Source organism: Pinus tabuliformis, chromosome 8, assembly GCF_031772625.1.
Source record: "Pinus tabuliformis cultivar Carrire ecotype Pingquan chromosome 8, CPIR1, whole genome shotgun sequence".
NCBI classification, from domain to species: domain Eukaryota; kingdom Viridiplantae; phylum Streptophyta; class Pinopsida; order Pinales; family Pinaceae; genus Pinus; species Pinus tabuliformis.
This window is the reverse complement of record NC_142294.1, coordinates 1,690,802,515-1,690,818,096: the sequence shown is the minus strand read 5'-3', so window position 1 is coordinate 1,690,818,096 and position 15,582 is coordinate 1,690,802,515. Positions and strand designations below refer to the sequence as shown.

Here is a 15,582-nt window from a genome sequence, read left to right as displayed (position 1 = left end):
TTGGATCCTCAACTCTGGGGCATCTCATAATGTAACCCCATGCAAAGATAGTTTTGTTTCATATAATCTCGGTGATTATGGTAGAGTGCATTTGGGGAATAATTAATTTTGGAGTATTGTTGGAGTGGGAGATGTCCAGATCAAGATGAAAGATGGATAAGATATATTATTGAAACAAGTCAGGCATGTACCAGAAATGTGCATGACTTTAATCTATATGGGACGACTGGATGATGAAGGCTATTCGACAAGCTTTGGAAAAGGAGGCTGGAAAATTAGAAAAGGTGCATTGGTCGTGGCCAAAGGACCCAAGATAGGAACATTATACACATTGAAGACACTGATAGGAAAACCAGATTTGGCTGCTGTCACAAAAGAAGGAAATTCAACAGATCTTTGGCATAATAATTTGGGTCACATGAGTGAAAAGGGCTTAAAAATCCTTATTGGTAAAATTTATTGCCAAGTTTGAAATCCTACAATCTTGATCTTTGTGAGCATTGTGTATATGTAGAGCATCATATTTTGTAACATTTATAGATGATGCATCAAGGAAAGTTTGGGATATTTAAAAAATTCCATGTTGCTGTTGAAAGAGAGACTAACAAATTGTTGAAGTGTTTAAGAATGGATAATGGTGGAGAATATTACTCAAATGCATTTAAGGAATATTATAACATGTTTGGCATAAAGCATGAGAAGATTGTGCCTGGTACTCCTCAACAGAATTATGTCACAGAAAGGATGAATCACACCATTATGGAAAAGGTGTGAAGTATGTTGTCCAATTCCGGTTTGGAGAAGAATTTTTGGGCTGAAGCAGTGAGTATTTCTTGCTATCTCATAAATAGATCTCCAATTACAGCCTTGGATGGAGGTATCTCTGAAGAACTTTGGACTGGTAAGAATTTGAATTATTCTCACTTGAAAATCTTTGGATGTGAAGCATTCATACATATTCCCAAAGAAAATAGAACTAAGCTAGATGATAAATATATGAAATGCACTTTTTTGGGATATGCGGATGAAGATCTTGGTTATCGTCTATGGGATCCAGTCAAACATAAAATTATTAGAAGCATGGATGTTATATTTAATGAGTTAGAAATGTTCAAGAGCACTGTAGGCGAGTTGGAGGTCAAAAGGGTTATTGGCAGGTTTGAAGAGCAACAGGAAAACATACCACCAATACAAGAAATGAACAACAAATTTAGGAGCATGGAGAATAACAAGCGGAAAATAATGAACAAAAAGAAGAAGGAAACTTGTAGGAACCTTTACAGGAGATTCAACCTGATAATGCACCACCACAGTTCGTTCGCAGATCTTCTAGGCCTCATAAGTCTTCCCAAAAGTATCCTCCTTCAAACTATATTTTGTTGACTGATGAAGGTGAACCTAATTGTTTTCAAGAAGCTTGTAAAGTCGAGCACAGTAAAGAATGGAAGAAGAAATGAACTCTTTGCAGGAAAATAAAACTTGCGAGTTGGTAAACCTCCCAAAAGGTAGAAAGGATCTACAAAACAAATGGGTTTACATTATTAAGCATGAAGGTGACAAAAATAAGGAGAGGTATAAAGCAAGATTTGTGGTGAAAGGTTTTACCCAAAAAGAAGGTATTGACTTCACTAAAAAATTTTCACCTGTTGTTAAAATGTCATCCATTAGAGTCATTCTTGGTCTAGTTGTTGCTTTAGACCTAGAACGTGAAAAGTTAGATGTAAAAACTACTTTCCTTCATGGTGAATTGGAGGAAGAAATTTATATGGAGCAGCCAGAAGACTTCATGGAAAAAATCAAAGAAGGCCTTTTCTGTAGGTTGAAGAAGAGTCTCTATGGGTTGAAACAAGCACCTTGATAATGGTACAAGAAATTTGATTCATTCATGTTGGAACATGGTTTTCAGAGGTTGGAAGCTGACCATTGTGTCTATATCAAGAGGTATGATCAAGGAAAGTATATCATATTATTGTTATATGTGGATGACTAGTTGATTGTTGGGCATGATAAGAATAAGATCAATAGGTTGAAGAAAGATTTGGGTAGCAAATTTGCAATGAAGGATTTCGGACCAGCATAATAGATATTGGGCATGCGGATTATGCGTGACAGGAAAAACAAAAGATTGTGGTTGTCATAAGAAAAATATATGAAGAAGGTGCTTGACAAGTTTAATATGAAGGATGCCAAGCCAGTTTGTACACCACTTACAGCCCACTTCAAGCTGAGTACTGAATTATCTCCTAGTAATGACAAAGAGAAAGAAGAGATGAGCAGAATTCCTTATGCTTTAGCATTTGGTAGCTTAATGTATGCCATGGCATGCACATGACCAGACATTGCATATTCAGTGGGAGTAGTGAGCAGGTTCCATACCAATCCACAAAAACAACATTGGCAAGCAGTAAAATGGATTTTAAGGTATCTCAAGGGTACTAGTAATTATTTTTTATGTTTTGGTCATGATGAGACTGTGCTTGAAGGATTTACAGATGCGAATATCACTGGATATATGGATACCAGAAAGTCCACTATAGGTTATTTGTATACATTTGCAGGTGCAACACTATCTTGGGTGTCAAGGCTACAAAGAATAGTAGCCCTCTCTACAACAGAGGCAGAGTACATAGCTGTAACAAAAGCTCGTAAAGAGATTTTGTGGATGCAGCAATTCCTCGGAGAGATAGGAATAAATCAAGACAAGTATGTGTTATATTGTGATAGTCAGAGTGCCATTCACTTGGAGAAAAACCCAACATTTCATTTAAAAACCAAGCACATTGACTTAAGGTACCATTGGATCTGACATGTGTTGGAGGAAGAATAGTTATCCTTGGAAAATATCCACAAAAATATGAATCCTGCTCATATGCTCACTAAGATTCTATGACGAAATAAACATGAGTTATGTAGAGGCATGGTAGGACTTGACGTGACTTGATCACTCTTATTTGGTTTCAAGTGGGAAGAATGTTAAGTGTGAAGCCAAATTCATTAATGATTCTACATAGATATTTCTAGATCTCTAGGATTCTAGATCCTTCCAGTAGTTTCTAAAATCACATGCAGGATTCTAGATCCTCCTACGCCGCCAGTGGTTCCAAGTTCATTCCAGATCTCCATCTGAATCACATACATGATTCTAGATCCTTCTTCTGCCTCTATAAATTTGTAATTTCTCTAGCCAAGGAAAGCAAGCCAGGGCCCAAGCCTATTATGTAATGCAAAGTGATTTCTGTTCTCCAGTGATTGTTTTATCCATTTCATTGTTTCTAAGTAAGTAATCTTGTTGTTTCTCCATTTGTCTCAGTATAAATCCGATGTGTGTTATGGATGCTCTGTTCTAACAATAAATACATTAAATAGGACAATCCTCTACTATGGTAGATATTACTAATAAGGTAGTAGGATCTAGAGTCTTTTTCATCAAACCATAGTTATGGCACTATTTTTGTTTTGTACAAGAGATTTATCTTTTCAATACCAATTAATTGTTCAATTTCAATGTTAGGAGAAAGGTGAATGAAAGGTCAATCTAGATATTTGAGGGTGATCCTAAAGATTGAATCTTCTAGGAAGCCTTCAGAGATATATTTGAAATTTAATGAATTTAATTATAAAGAGAAAGAGAGACACATTATTATTTAGTCTCACTTGATGCAAACAAACTAGACTTGCAAAATTCACAATCAAACATGTGCTAAATTTTGGAAGTGGTTAGAAAATTCTCATAAACAACTTCTTATTTTCTTTTGTGAAAGCGATAATAATTGTTCTTCCCAAAAACAATGATATTGAGTCCAACCTGAAGATATAATATACTTTTAACGATGAATAAGGGTTGATGTGGATGATCATTTAGACATCATTTCCATTATACTTAGACTAAGGGAGTTATATATATGTGTTCTGGATTGTGTTATATATATAGCCGGGGGTTTTGATACAGTTTTCCAAAAGTGCATGAGCCATGCAAAAAATGTAATCATACAATCCCAATAATGCAAAGATGATCAGTTTTTGATAAATGGAGTGTGGCACATAGTGATAATGAGTGCAAAGAGTCACTATAATCAGCGATACCTTATACTAAAAAATTGTACTTTAAAGAGAAAAGTGTACTAGAGGCTTTTATGGAAGAGACATCAAGTTTGGAAGATGGTTCATGAAATTTGGAATATTCTAGTATGCGACCCTATTGAAAGTTTAGGTAAAATGAAACATAAATGTTGGGTTGTGTTATATTTTATTAGATGGCTGTATGGATTTTACAAGTGGTTTTGGTCATGATGGTTTTCTGTCCATGGTATTTAGTAGATTAGTTCAAGGGAACTACCATGGGTTAATGGATTGAGATTTCTGTATATATATGCATTGTAACATTGAAAAATCAATGTGGTAGTTCCATTTTTTGGATCAACTACAAAATCTTTGTGTATATATGTTTTATGTTTTATTCTCTGACCATTGTTTTTTTTCTTTAGAATTAGTATGCATGATATCTTATTCTTGTCTATGAACTAAGGGATCCTTACCTAAATCAATAAGTCCATTATGTTTCAATAGAAAAAAAATAGCTAGATGGAAGGTTTATGACATAAAGCCAAGGTGACTATGTATTCCAACCAAAGAGCTTATGTGTTAAAGCACCAATGAGTATGAATGATGTAATATACAAGACACACATGTAATAATAAATTACATCATGAATATTAATTAGGTAACTAAAAAGAGTATAGGGCATTAGGACTCCCCAAAAGGGAAAGGTGATGTGGTGTGGTTCTTAAGCCAAATGATTTAATATTATTAAAAATAACCTTAGAAAATAATACTAAAATATTTTAATCCAAAAAATAAAATGGGAAGGGAATGAAGCACATTCAATATCCCTTTCTAATAGAGATTTTTAGGGGATAGTTATTTACCTAGATTACAAAGAACCAAAGGGTATCTGGCTATTATTCACCTCTAAAGTATTTTTCTTTCTAGAAATCCATATTATCCTAAGAAAGGTTCTTGATTTGGTGGTGATCTTAATTTTTTCTTAGGGGCTAATGAAATATTGAATTTCTTTTTTTGGGGCTACTTAGACAAATGGTTTAATAGATATCCATCTTGAAAATATTTAAATGACTTGGAGAAACTAGAATATTGGTAATTCTAGAAAGGTTAGACTCGATACTCCATTTAGATTCTTTCTTGGAGGATAATATAAAGATAAAGCAATGGATTTATTCAAAAGGTAAATTAGATGTGTACCTAATTCTTTTGAAAATAGCCTCCATTATGAGCAAGGATCACATATATTTTAAGGTAAGTTCCCAATAGCTAAAATATTCTATATACATTCAAGCCATAAAAGATGTTCGGTGGCCTTAAGACCACATTATATTAGAATTCCACCCATTTAAATTCCATAAAATATGACATATTAGCCACAACAATGACTTGGTATATTTAGACATTAAAAAAAAAACAATATAGCTCTCTGAGATATTAAGGCCTAGATTCAAAGTTGTTTGCTAAATGAGGATATGGGTTATCTTCCTAAGAATGAGATTTAAGGTATTTACAATAGTGTCAAAAAACAAGACTCTCTGAGGGGAACTTGAAAAAAACTTCACAATCATAAATTTCTTTTTTTATTAAAACAAGACTCTTTAATTCTATACTACAGAATATTTTTTTTTGAAATAATAAATAAATTCAACACTCTCAACATCTCTTATTCAATATTTACAAACTAAACCACTTTTAAAATTTCATACAGAAGTTTTGAACAAAATTGACAACGGAAAAAGACAAAAAAAGACCATTTCTTGTACTAGCCGGACTAAGCAATAACTGATATAGAATTGAACGCAACACAATGATTAAATTGGGCGCGCATCTAAAAATTACTTTCAAATCTCCACGGTCGCTGCAGATAGGATCATGCCCGCAAAGTCCTCCCCACAATCACGGTGAAGTTCCATGAACTGCCTGGTTGACATATTGAACAGATAAGAGATGTGTTTTTCTGGGTTGGAACGCGGTCGCTCGCCCACTCCGCTTACAAAAATTTGGTCGCACCACAATGTAGCGCACGTAAAAAGCTCCAGATGGTGGGGATTCAGAAGAGTAGCTACAACACTCCAAACGTCCTTCTCAACATCGTACCTCTCCACCTGTTGTTCGGTGAACACGTGCAACTCCGAAGAAGAAGATGAAATCACACAACTTCTCCATACTTCTCCCACGAAATTCCACCAATGTGCCCTCATTTTCCACGTTCCCTCACTCGGATCGAAAACTTCTGCAGGTTGGCCTTCGTGTAACACCATGAATTTACCATCCACGAACACACCGCGGCATCCATGGCCGTGGGGTTCGATCATAGGAGGCAAAATTGTCCACTTGTCTTTCACCACGTCATATGCTTCTGCAGCTGCAAGAGGGCTACCACGCTCGTCGATCCCGCCAGCGACGTAAACAAGTCCGGTGGAAGAAGAGACAGAGCAGGCAAAGAATGATCGAGTTGTGGGGATGTCAGCTCCGTGGCGCCATCTCGAAGACTCAAAGTCGTAAATATAGATACTCTTCGTAAAACTTTCATTGGACAGTTGGAATCCGCCTATGAGAAGTAGCTTCCGATTCACAGCTACGCACTGACACCATATTGGTATTTCAGTATTGTGGGGATCATCAATTGGAGGTAGCCTTTGCCAGGTGCCGTTCACAGGGTCGTATACCGTTACTACAAGGACAGGGTTCATATCTCTGTGATTCCTGATATCTCTTTGAACCAGGCAAATAAGCTGCTCGCTCGTCCGACATTTCTTCCTGTCAGCATAGAACGTAGGGCTACGGACCATAGCCTCCCAGCTATTGCACACAGCTTTCAGCGTATCGTGTGATGTATAAGGCATCCTTAGCAAACACTGCCGAACGACATCCATCGGAAGAGCGTCCATTAGGGCACCCTATACACACCGATTTCCTGATCGATCGAGTTTACCCAAAGCTTTACCACACACAAAGAAGTAAACAATATGGAGGACGGTACCTCAAAATATAAAAGTGCGGTCAAATATATAGTGTGGATGTTGGGAAACCTAATTTCAAACCGACCAGAAAGGGAGTTAATTGATAAACTATGTTATTTATTGGTAATATGAAAATATATAATTTTTTAATTCGCAATATAATTATTTAATATAAATTTTACCGGTCAACAACTTGGCATGGCAATGCTTTATGTAAGAATGTTTTATTTAAATTATATAAAGTCTATTTATATAGATAAATTAAGTCGAATGGATTTAGTTAGTTGAGTAATTTAAGGGTTTTTAATAAATCAATTAGTACTTAACACAATTTATAATAATAATAATAATAATAATAATAATAATAGTATTTTCAATTCGTTTTATTTTATGTATATTTATTATTATTGTTTTATATTTAGAATTTTTCATTTTAGGTGTGTATTTATTTATTGTTATTAATTATAATATGATGAGGATAAAATATCAATAATATTGTCTTGTACTTATACCGAGGTTGTTATTTTACTTACCATTCATGTAGTACTTATCCTTCTCTAGAATGTAGTGCTTCCATTATCGGCAAGCCTACACGATGGAATACATCTCTTTATCATAGGTGGGGTAAATGTCAAGTAGTAAAAAGGGTCTTTTTCACCTTTATTTACCCTACATTAATTTTCAATCCAGGAACGATTTGTTATTTCAAAGAGTGTACTCAGTTTGAGGCGGTCAATTGTCAGAGTAATGCTAGTAGTATAGTGCTCTCAATACAAGAGTAAATGAATTCTTGAAATGTAATCTATTTGTGGAAAGAAACCTGGAATTCAAATCATGTGTTAAGAAATCTACAACAATTTATTAGTCGATGGTACAGTAACAATAACTCTTCCCTATGTAAACTGATGCAATTAAAGAAGCACTCAGAAGAAGGATCATCAAACTAGGAACTAGACAGTATAGGTCAATGTTCACTATAGTTTCAAACCTTCTGCACACCAAAGAAATGATGATCTTCAAATAGCAAGAAATGGAACATCAACTATCTTTATGAATAATATTGAACAACAACACCTTAACCTATGAATGCAACAATAATTATAATCTACGGGAACTAAGTAACAGCTTCTGATTTGAACAACAACCAGAAATGGAACAACAAACTCTTAGAAATAAAGTATAGAGCAACAATTGAAATCGAAATGTACAGCTACCCAAGTTAAACATGCAACACACTTAATCAGTAAAAGGAATAGCAAACAAAGCTCGATACAGTACACATGAATCATAGCTATAGAATAAAAACAATTGTAATGGAACAACAATTGTTTCAGAACGACAATGGTTTTAGAGCAAATGGTAACAAGGCAGTAATTCCAAATAAACAAAAATCATGATTTTAAGAGTAAAGCATACAATAGTACTGATTCAAGAACATACAACTCAATTAATCTGTAAAGAACAACAATGTTATGTGATTTGTTGGGGGAACACTAATGCGATGTAGAGTTAGAATGATAACATAGCATTCTTGTTGTGAGTAATAGTGATATTTAATCAAGTATAACAGAGCCGATATGTAAAATAGTAAAGCTCTTCATATTACTGAGCAGAGTCAAAGAAAGAAATCAAACCACACATGAATGAGAAATATGATACAAGAGCAAGTGATCCACTAGGGACGGGCCCTTAGCCTCCAGGGACTCACTGCTTCAGGCTACTCCATAATCAATGATAGAACAACAACCAGGTTTTTATATTGAAATATGAAATAGAGTTATAAGGATTCGCTCTTCAAATAAATTTGATGATCAAAGTTCAAGTACCGAAGAAAATTTCATAAAAATAATAATAGTCTTCTCCTCCCAATCTAACAGTGTTACCCCTTTTATAACAACCAAACAATGATATTAACAATAGAGAAGATCATTAAGATAGCGATCCCTAAAGATCAAAGAATCCTGAGAAATTTGTCAAGATGTTAACTTGCAGTTATCTTCTTGTTCTTTTGTGCCGATTGGAGATCTCCTTTTCCTTTTTTCGGCTGTTACACTCCAATTTGGATCACCTTGTTTGAGCGCAGATCCCTGCGAAAGGGACAACAGTTAACTTAGTCTCATTCTTTCCTTTGGGATGATAGTCCTCTATTTTCTCCTATTCCTGCATAGAAAAAGGGTAATTATTAATAATTTCATATTCCATATCAACCTTCTAGATTTTATCATATTTTCTACCATATGCCTAGCTCATGATGTGAAAAGGTTGTGAATCTTGAAGAAAAGATAACAAGGTAAACAAAAATAACATAACTTCTCTAGTGCCCAACACACCCCCCTGCTTACCCTTTTTCATGACCTCATGAAAGCATTGCAGTTGACATGCAAGATGGTGAGGGAGTAGGCTGGAGACGGGATCTCATGAGGAGGTCTACAACCATGATGTCTAGCTAGGTGTTCAAAAATATGCCCTGTCTGGCCCTCAGGCATTTCGTATAAGGCTTGGTATCCTAGTGCGAGATGCCAAATGACCGGACTCCCGAACCTATAACCTAACCAAGATGGCCTTGCCCTCAAGATAAGATCACCATAGAGGCCCAAGCGATTAGCAGCTAACTTAAAGTTCTCATAATTAAACGGTTCCCTATGTTGGATATTTGGATTAGAAATCTGATATTGAAATTTAGCAGCAGAAATGGCAAGGTCTTTGATGGTAAAGAAGTATTCTATCCCTTGCCGATTTATTGTTGTATGAATGGGTCCTAATGCTTCAATCATGCCTGGAGTCCTCATCAGGTTCCATGTTTCTTCCATAACTGCAATGGATTTCTAGGCTTAGCTCTTACCCATAAATCTAATCCATTTTCTTGTCTTTGGAAGGCATTATAGGCTTTAAGCCATTTTATTTGATTAACTCAAAATGAAATAAATGCCTGTAGTTGAATATCCCCAATGAAAGGGCTGAGGTTCTACTTTGTTTCTTGATCTAACACAAGGTTATGCAAATAGAATTCGAATAATAATCTCTGAACCTTTACCCCATAGCGCTTACAACAATTTACGAAATCATCAAATGTGTTAATTTGTATAGGGGCTCCTGCTTTGACAGCGTTAATTTTTAATTGCAAATATCTTTCCATTAAAAATAAGGCATAATTCTTAGCAGGCGCTCTACATGCTAGGACGTCAATGTATAAAGAGAATAAGGTATCCATTTGTTTGATAACTACGTCTAGCTTATGAGTTACCTTTGCAACTCTTTCTTCTTCCTTTCACCATCCTTTGAAAACCTAACTTTCGGATAAATTGACAGTCCTTAGCTACTATTGTAATTCTTCATACTTCTCTCGCGGGACAGTTTGTTCTGTACGTCTTTCTATTGCTTGTTGAGCTTGCATCAAACGCTCTCGTAGGGTTACTGTCCTCAGGTCACTATCCCACATAATAGTTGTAGGTGGAAGGTTCACTTGAATCTTCTTATTGCGTCGTTCTGTAATTATGGTTAGAACTGCTTCAGAGGACTACGCCTATGTCTGAATTTCCTTATCACAGGATGTTATGTCATCTGTTTGAATTTCGACATGAGTAACAACTGAATGTTGTTCCTTTTGATTTTGAATGGCAGGCTGGACTTGAGTCCTTTTGACCTTTTTTCTAAGGGGTTTCACCACTGAGGTCCTTTTTTCTCTCTTCCTCATCTTCAGAATCCCGATTCGTTGTCGAAGTCGCACGATTACATTAAGCAGTATTTGTTGTTACTTTCGTAATCTTTTGATTTCCTCCATTTGACTGGAAGGAACAGTCATTCGCACACTCGGGATTGGACTTTCTTCTTGAAGAATTTCTTGATTTTTCTCCTGGGGTACTTCTTCATTATTCTGCTGATTGGGTTGTTCGGGGGTAGAAACCCTAGCTTGTTCTGCAATTTCCTAAGTAATTTCTTCTTCTCCCCTCTCTTCCTCATAAAATTCTTCAACTGTATTTTGAGTTGGAACAAATTGTTCCTCTTCTTCATCTTCATCATTTTTCTCTCCATATGCACTTTCATCATGGCTAGAATGATTCTCTTCTTCTTCTTCCTCATCACATAACTCTTCAGATGCACTCTTATCGTGAACTGAGTGATCCTGTGGCTCTTCTTTAGTGTGGAGGTTTAGTGGGCTGGGAGGTTGAGTATATGCTCCCATGTTGGCAAAAATCTGAGCCAATTCATCCTCTCGCAGTGGATTTTGCAACGGGCTTTCCTCACATTGCTCTATTTCTTCTTCAGCCTGCCCAAATTGTTTGATTTCTCCTTCTGTTTCTTCCTCATGGTTTGATTTTATTTCGTTCTCTCCTCCTTCCAATTGTGGGGTTTGCTCATCCCCTGAATCAACTACTTCGACCAGTTGACTGGTGTTCCCTTGGGAATTTTCTAGCCTGCCTCTGATCCATGCCAATCTAACATACTTCCCCCGTTTCAATGGTCTATTTGATGTATTTGTAGTATGCTTTCATTTGGGGGCTGGAAAAGCCAATCCCCCATTTATTGTAAAAATTAGCTCTTCCTAGCTACTCTATTGCTGAGCAAGACTGTAGCTAACTATCAATCATACCAACCTGTGATGACTTACTACCGATTCTACATGGCGGGATTTTTTCATGCTTCGGGCAACATCATGTAAGTAAAGAATTTAAAAATGCAGGCAAATTCACAGTGCATTTATGTTTTAATACAGCTAAAATCTTAAGGTGGCGTTGTCTTACCATGTCTTTTATGCCTTCACAGGTAATGTAATTTTGAATGATCTTTGCCAATTCCGCCCATGATTCTCCCAAATCTGCTGGTAGAACTCACTTCCCACTTCGAGTCATGTTTTTTCCTTCATATTGGATGATTTTGATGGCATTATGTAGTCTTATCTTCTTCAGAGTCCACACACATCCAATGGTTGGCAGTCCTGAAACTTCTACAATTATATCGTCGATGACTGCTATTTGTCTCCCTCTTACCGTGGAGTGATATTCTTGTAGGTTCTATAAGAATTCAATTGCCACAGTCTCATTGGACTCTTGCAGGTGATTAAGATAAACTATCCATCCTACCCTTGTTAGGATTTCTTGTGCGGAATCTGAGACTGTCAACACCTGTGGTTCTTTACAAATTTATCTTCCTCCCATGCTTAGCAAACTGTAAAAGAAACACGAAGACAGCAATGGAACAGCGGGCTATTCCAGCTGTTAGCAACTGCAGGAAAAAAATGACGAAACAACAAGCTTGTTTAGAGTTCAAATTACTTGCTAATTGTTGCAGAGCATAACGCAAAAATAATTTTGAAACAACAAGCCATGAAAATTGAAAAAAGATATACTGTTAAGCCTTGCTACTCCCAAGTAAAAGTTCTCCAAATGAAAAACTAACACGTATGCTAGTGAATTATGAGGTCACTTGCTCCCCCCTGTAATGGGATAGGCCTTCCTCGGCTGTCAAATGAGGGAGCGGCGTGCTAGACTGACATGATATAGAGTCAAAAAGGAGTAGCATATACCGATATTCCATGTTTACAATAACGAGCGGATTTCCAAAATCGAGGTGTATTATAGAATCGCTTAATAAATAAGAAAATGTCGTGATATGATGCGAGATTTGGAGGATAGGAAAGCTAACGTACACAAGAAGTTCAATGCAGTCATGATCAACTTTTTCCATCATGACTGATTATAATATATTTCATGTATTAGAGGTTCGAAAGGATTAGTTTCATAATGTTATTTGATCCATTAGAAAGGTAGAAGAAGTGATTAATAAATGCTATTGGTGTATAAAATATATGACCTCAATACCATCAACAGAGCTCTGTTTCCCACAGGTGTCCATAACCTTCACAGAGTTGTTTATTTCACCCATGGAACCATGATCCTTTGTGTATGTTCAGGAACGTACTCTGGAATGTCAAAATGGAGGCCATTATTCTGGCTTGGTAACCAAATAAATCATAATGCCATCCACTAGGAAGGAGTGAAAGGTGGGTAGGCTGGCTCATGATGAGACCTCCTATTCCAAGGACTTTTTCCTTTTTTTCCTAATGTGCCTCTTGGATCATTTCCCTAGTGTGGTGGCCATAATGGGAATGCCACTTCACTTTCTTCCTTATTATCATGGTAAGCTGGCTCCCAATGAGACCCCCTATCCTTCATCTGACAAACCATGCTAGCAAACTATGTCAATGTTTTACCTTTTTTCTTTTTCTTTTTATAAGGTAATTTTCCTTATTTATACAAAGAGGGTGGTTCAACACTCCTTAAGAGTAGGGATGGTGGAAGAAGTCTTAACATCTCAATAGAAAAATATGCCCTTCATTCTTATTCTTTAATAATGGTCAAAAAGGATTATGAAATTTTGAAAGGAACCATCATGATAAAAGATAACCAACCATACCAGTGTTAGTAGAACAGTGACATAAAGATAATCAATGTCCTTTCCTCTTTTCTGTTATCAATTCAGAGAAAATTTTTGTAAAGATAGTGACTTTTTATTTAATTTGTTGATTTCAACATCTTATAGTTCTCATATTCATTTCATAAGTGTATAGTTGTGTTTCAGAAGTGATCCGAATGATAAAACACACAAAAAGAAAAAGATAAATGAAGTGCTATATACAAATTTGTAAAAAAACTCGGAACTGTTGTGCAATAAAGAAAACAAGCACAAGCAAAATGCAAAGAATGTCGTGTTTTTTGAAAAAAAATAGTGAAAATGCTAATGATGTTCCTCCACAAAAAGGAACAAAAGGAAACACTAGCGTTGTTCCTCCGCAAAAAGGATCAACAGAAGAGAAAAATGCCCCATGCAAAAGAAAAAAAATTATGTTCCTTCGGGAAAAGCAACAACAGAAACAAGAATGTTGCTCCTTCAGAAAAAGGAACAGTAAGAATGCAAGTGTGCCATTCCTTTGGAAAAAGAACACCAAAAACAAAAATGTGTCGTTCCTTCAAAAGAAGGAACAACAGAAACAAAAATGTGTCATTCCTTTGGAAAAAGGAATGACAGAAACAAAAATGTGCCGTTCCTTTGGAAAAAGGAATAGAAAAACACAAAAATGTTGTTCCTTCTGAAGAGGAACAATAGAAGATGAAAAATTTTGTTCCTTTTGGAAAAGGAATAGCAGAGCACCGAAACGCTATTCCTTCGGAAAAAGGAACAGCAGAACGCTGAAATGTTGTTCCCTCAAAAAAAGGAACAACAGAACACCAAAATGTTGTTCCTTTAGAAAAAGGGACAACAGAAACGAAAATGTACCGTTCCTTCGGGAAAGGAACAACAGAAACAAAATTGTGTCATTCCTTTAGAAAAAGGAACAAGAAAACACGAAAATGATGTTCCTTCAAAAAAAGGAACAACATAACACAAGAATGGTGTTCCTTCGGAAAAAGGAATAGCAAAAGATAGAGAATGTTGTTCCTTTTGGAAAAGGAACAGTAGAACATGAAAACGTTTTTCCTTTTGGAAAAGGAACAACAAAACACAAAAATGTTGTTCCTTTGGAAATAGGAACAACAGAAAACAGAAAATGTTGTTCCTTTCAGAAAAGGAACAACAAAACATGAAAATGTTGTTCCTTTTGGGAAAGGAACAACAAAATGCGAAAGTTGTTCCTTTGGAAAAACGAAAAACAGAAGATAGAAAATGTTGTTACTTTTAGAAAAGGAACATTAGAACACGAAACGTGATTTTCCTTTGGGAAAAGGAACAACAAAAAAATGCAAGTGATGCTCCTTATAAAAGGAATAGTAGAATGGTAAAGATGTTGTTCCTTTCAAAAGGAACAACAAAGCACAAATGCTATACAAGTGAAAAATATATAAAAGATAAAAAATTATGTACAGTGTAGGAGAAATAGAAATACTCAATGATCCAAGGGTGAGGAAGATTTCTCTTCCTCAACCAAAATCTGCTTATCAGAGTCTTCGCGAAGTTGCTGGTAGAAGGATTCATGAGTAAGAAGTTTGCAATATAATCGAACTCGGTGGCTGTTTTCTTTAAAGGTATGTTCAGATCCATCAATAGTGGTTAGAGTAATGGTGCCATTATCATGTACCTTCTAGATTTCGTATGGTCCTAGCCAGCGAGTTTGAAGTTTCCTGGGAAAATCTTGGAACCTGGAGTTATATAAGAGCACCCAATCTCCTTTGCGGAAGACTTTCTTTTTAATGAGGGCGTCGTTCCATTTGGCTCACTGCTATTAAAATAGTGCAGTATGTTGAAGGGCAGAGAGCCTGATTTCATCTAGCTCATTGATCTGCCGTAATCTATTACTCTCGGCTTCGTCTAAATCTAGATTGACCTCTTGTGTTGTTCGTAATGTCTGTATTTCAAATTCTATTGGAAAGATGGGTTCCTTTCCAAATACTAGCTGGTATGGTGAATAACCAGTAGTACTCCTCCATGTTGTTTTATATGCCCATAATGCTTCTGGTAGTCTTGCATCCCAATCGCTTATGTGTGATGCAATGGTTTTTGTTAGTATTGCTTGTATTATTTTGTTTGTGCTCTCTACTTGACCATTTCCCTGTGGATGGTA

The 15,582-nt window shown here is 36.0% G+C and overlaps 1 protein-coding gene across 1 annotated transcript; it reads right to left on the bottom strand.

Moving 5' to 3' along the window:
* Positions 1 to 5,903: 5,903 nt before the first annotated feature.
* Positions 5,904 to 6,953, bottom strand: LOC149242751 (F-box/kelch-repeat protein At2g44130-like). The gene has a single exon (XM_089370991.1). The coding sequence runs from the start codon at positions 6,951 to 6,953 to the stop codon at positions 5,904 to 5,906; it is 1,050 nt and encodes a 349-aa protein (XP_089227117.1).
* Positions 6,954 to 15,582: the final 8,629 nt, after the last annotated feature.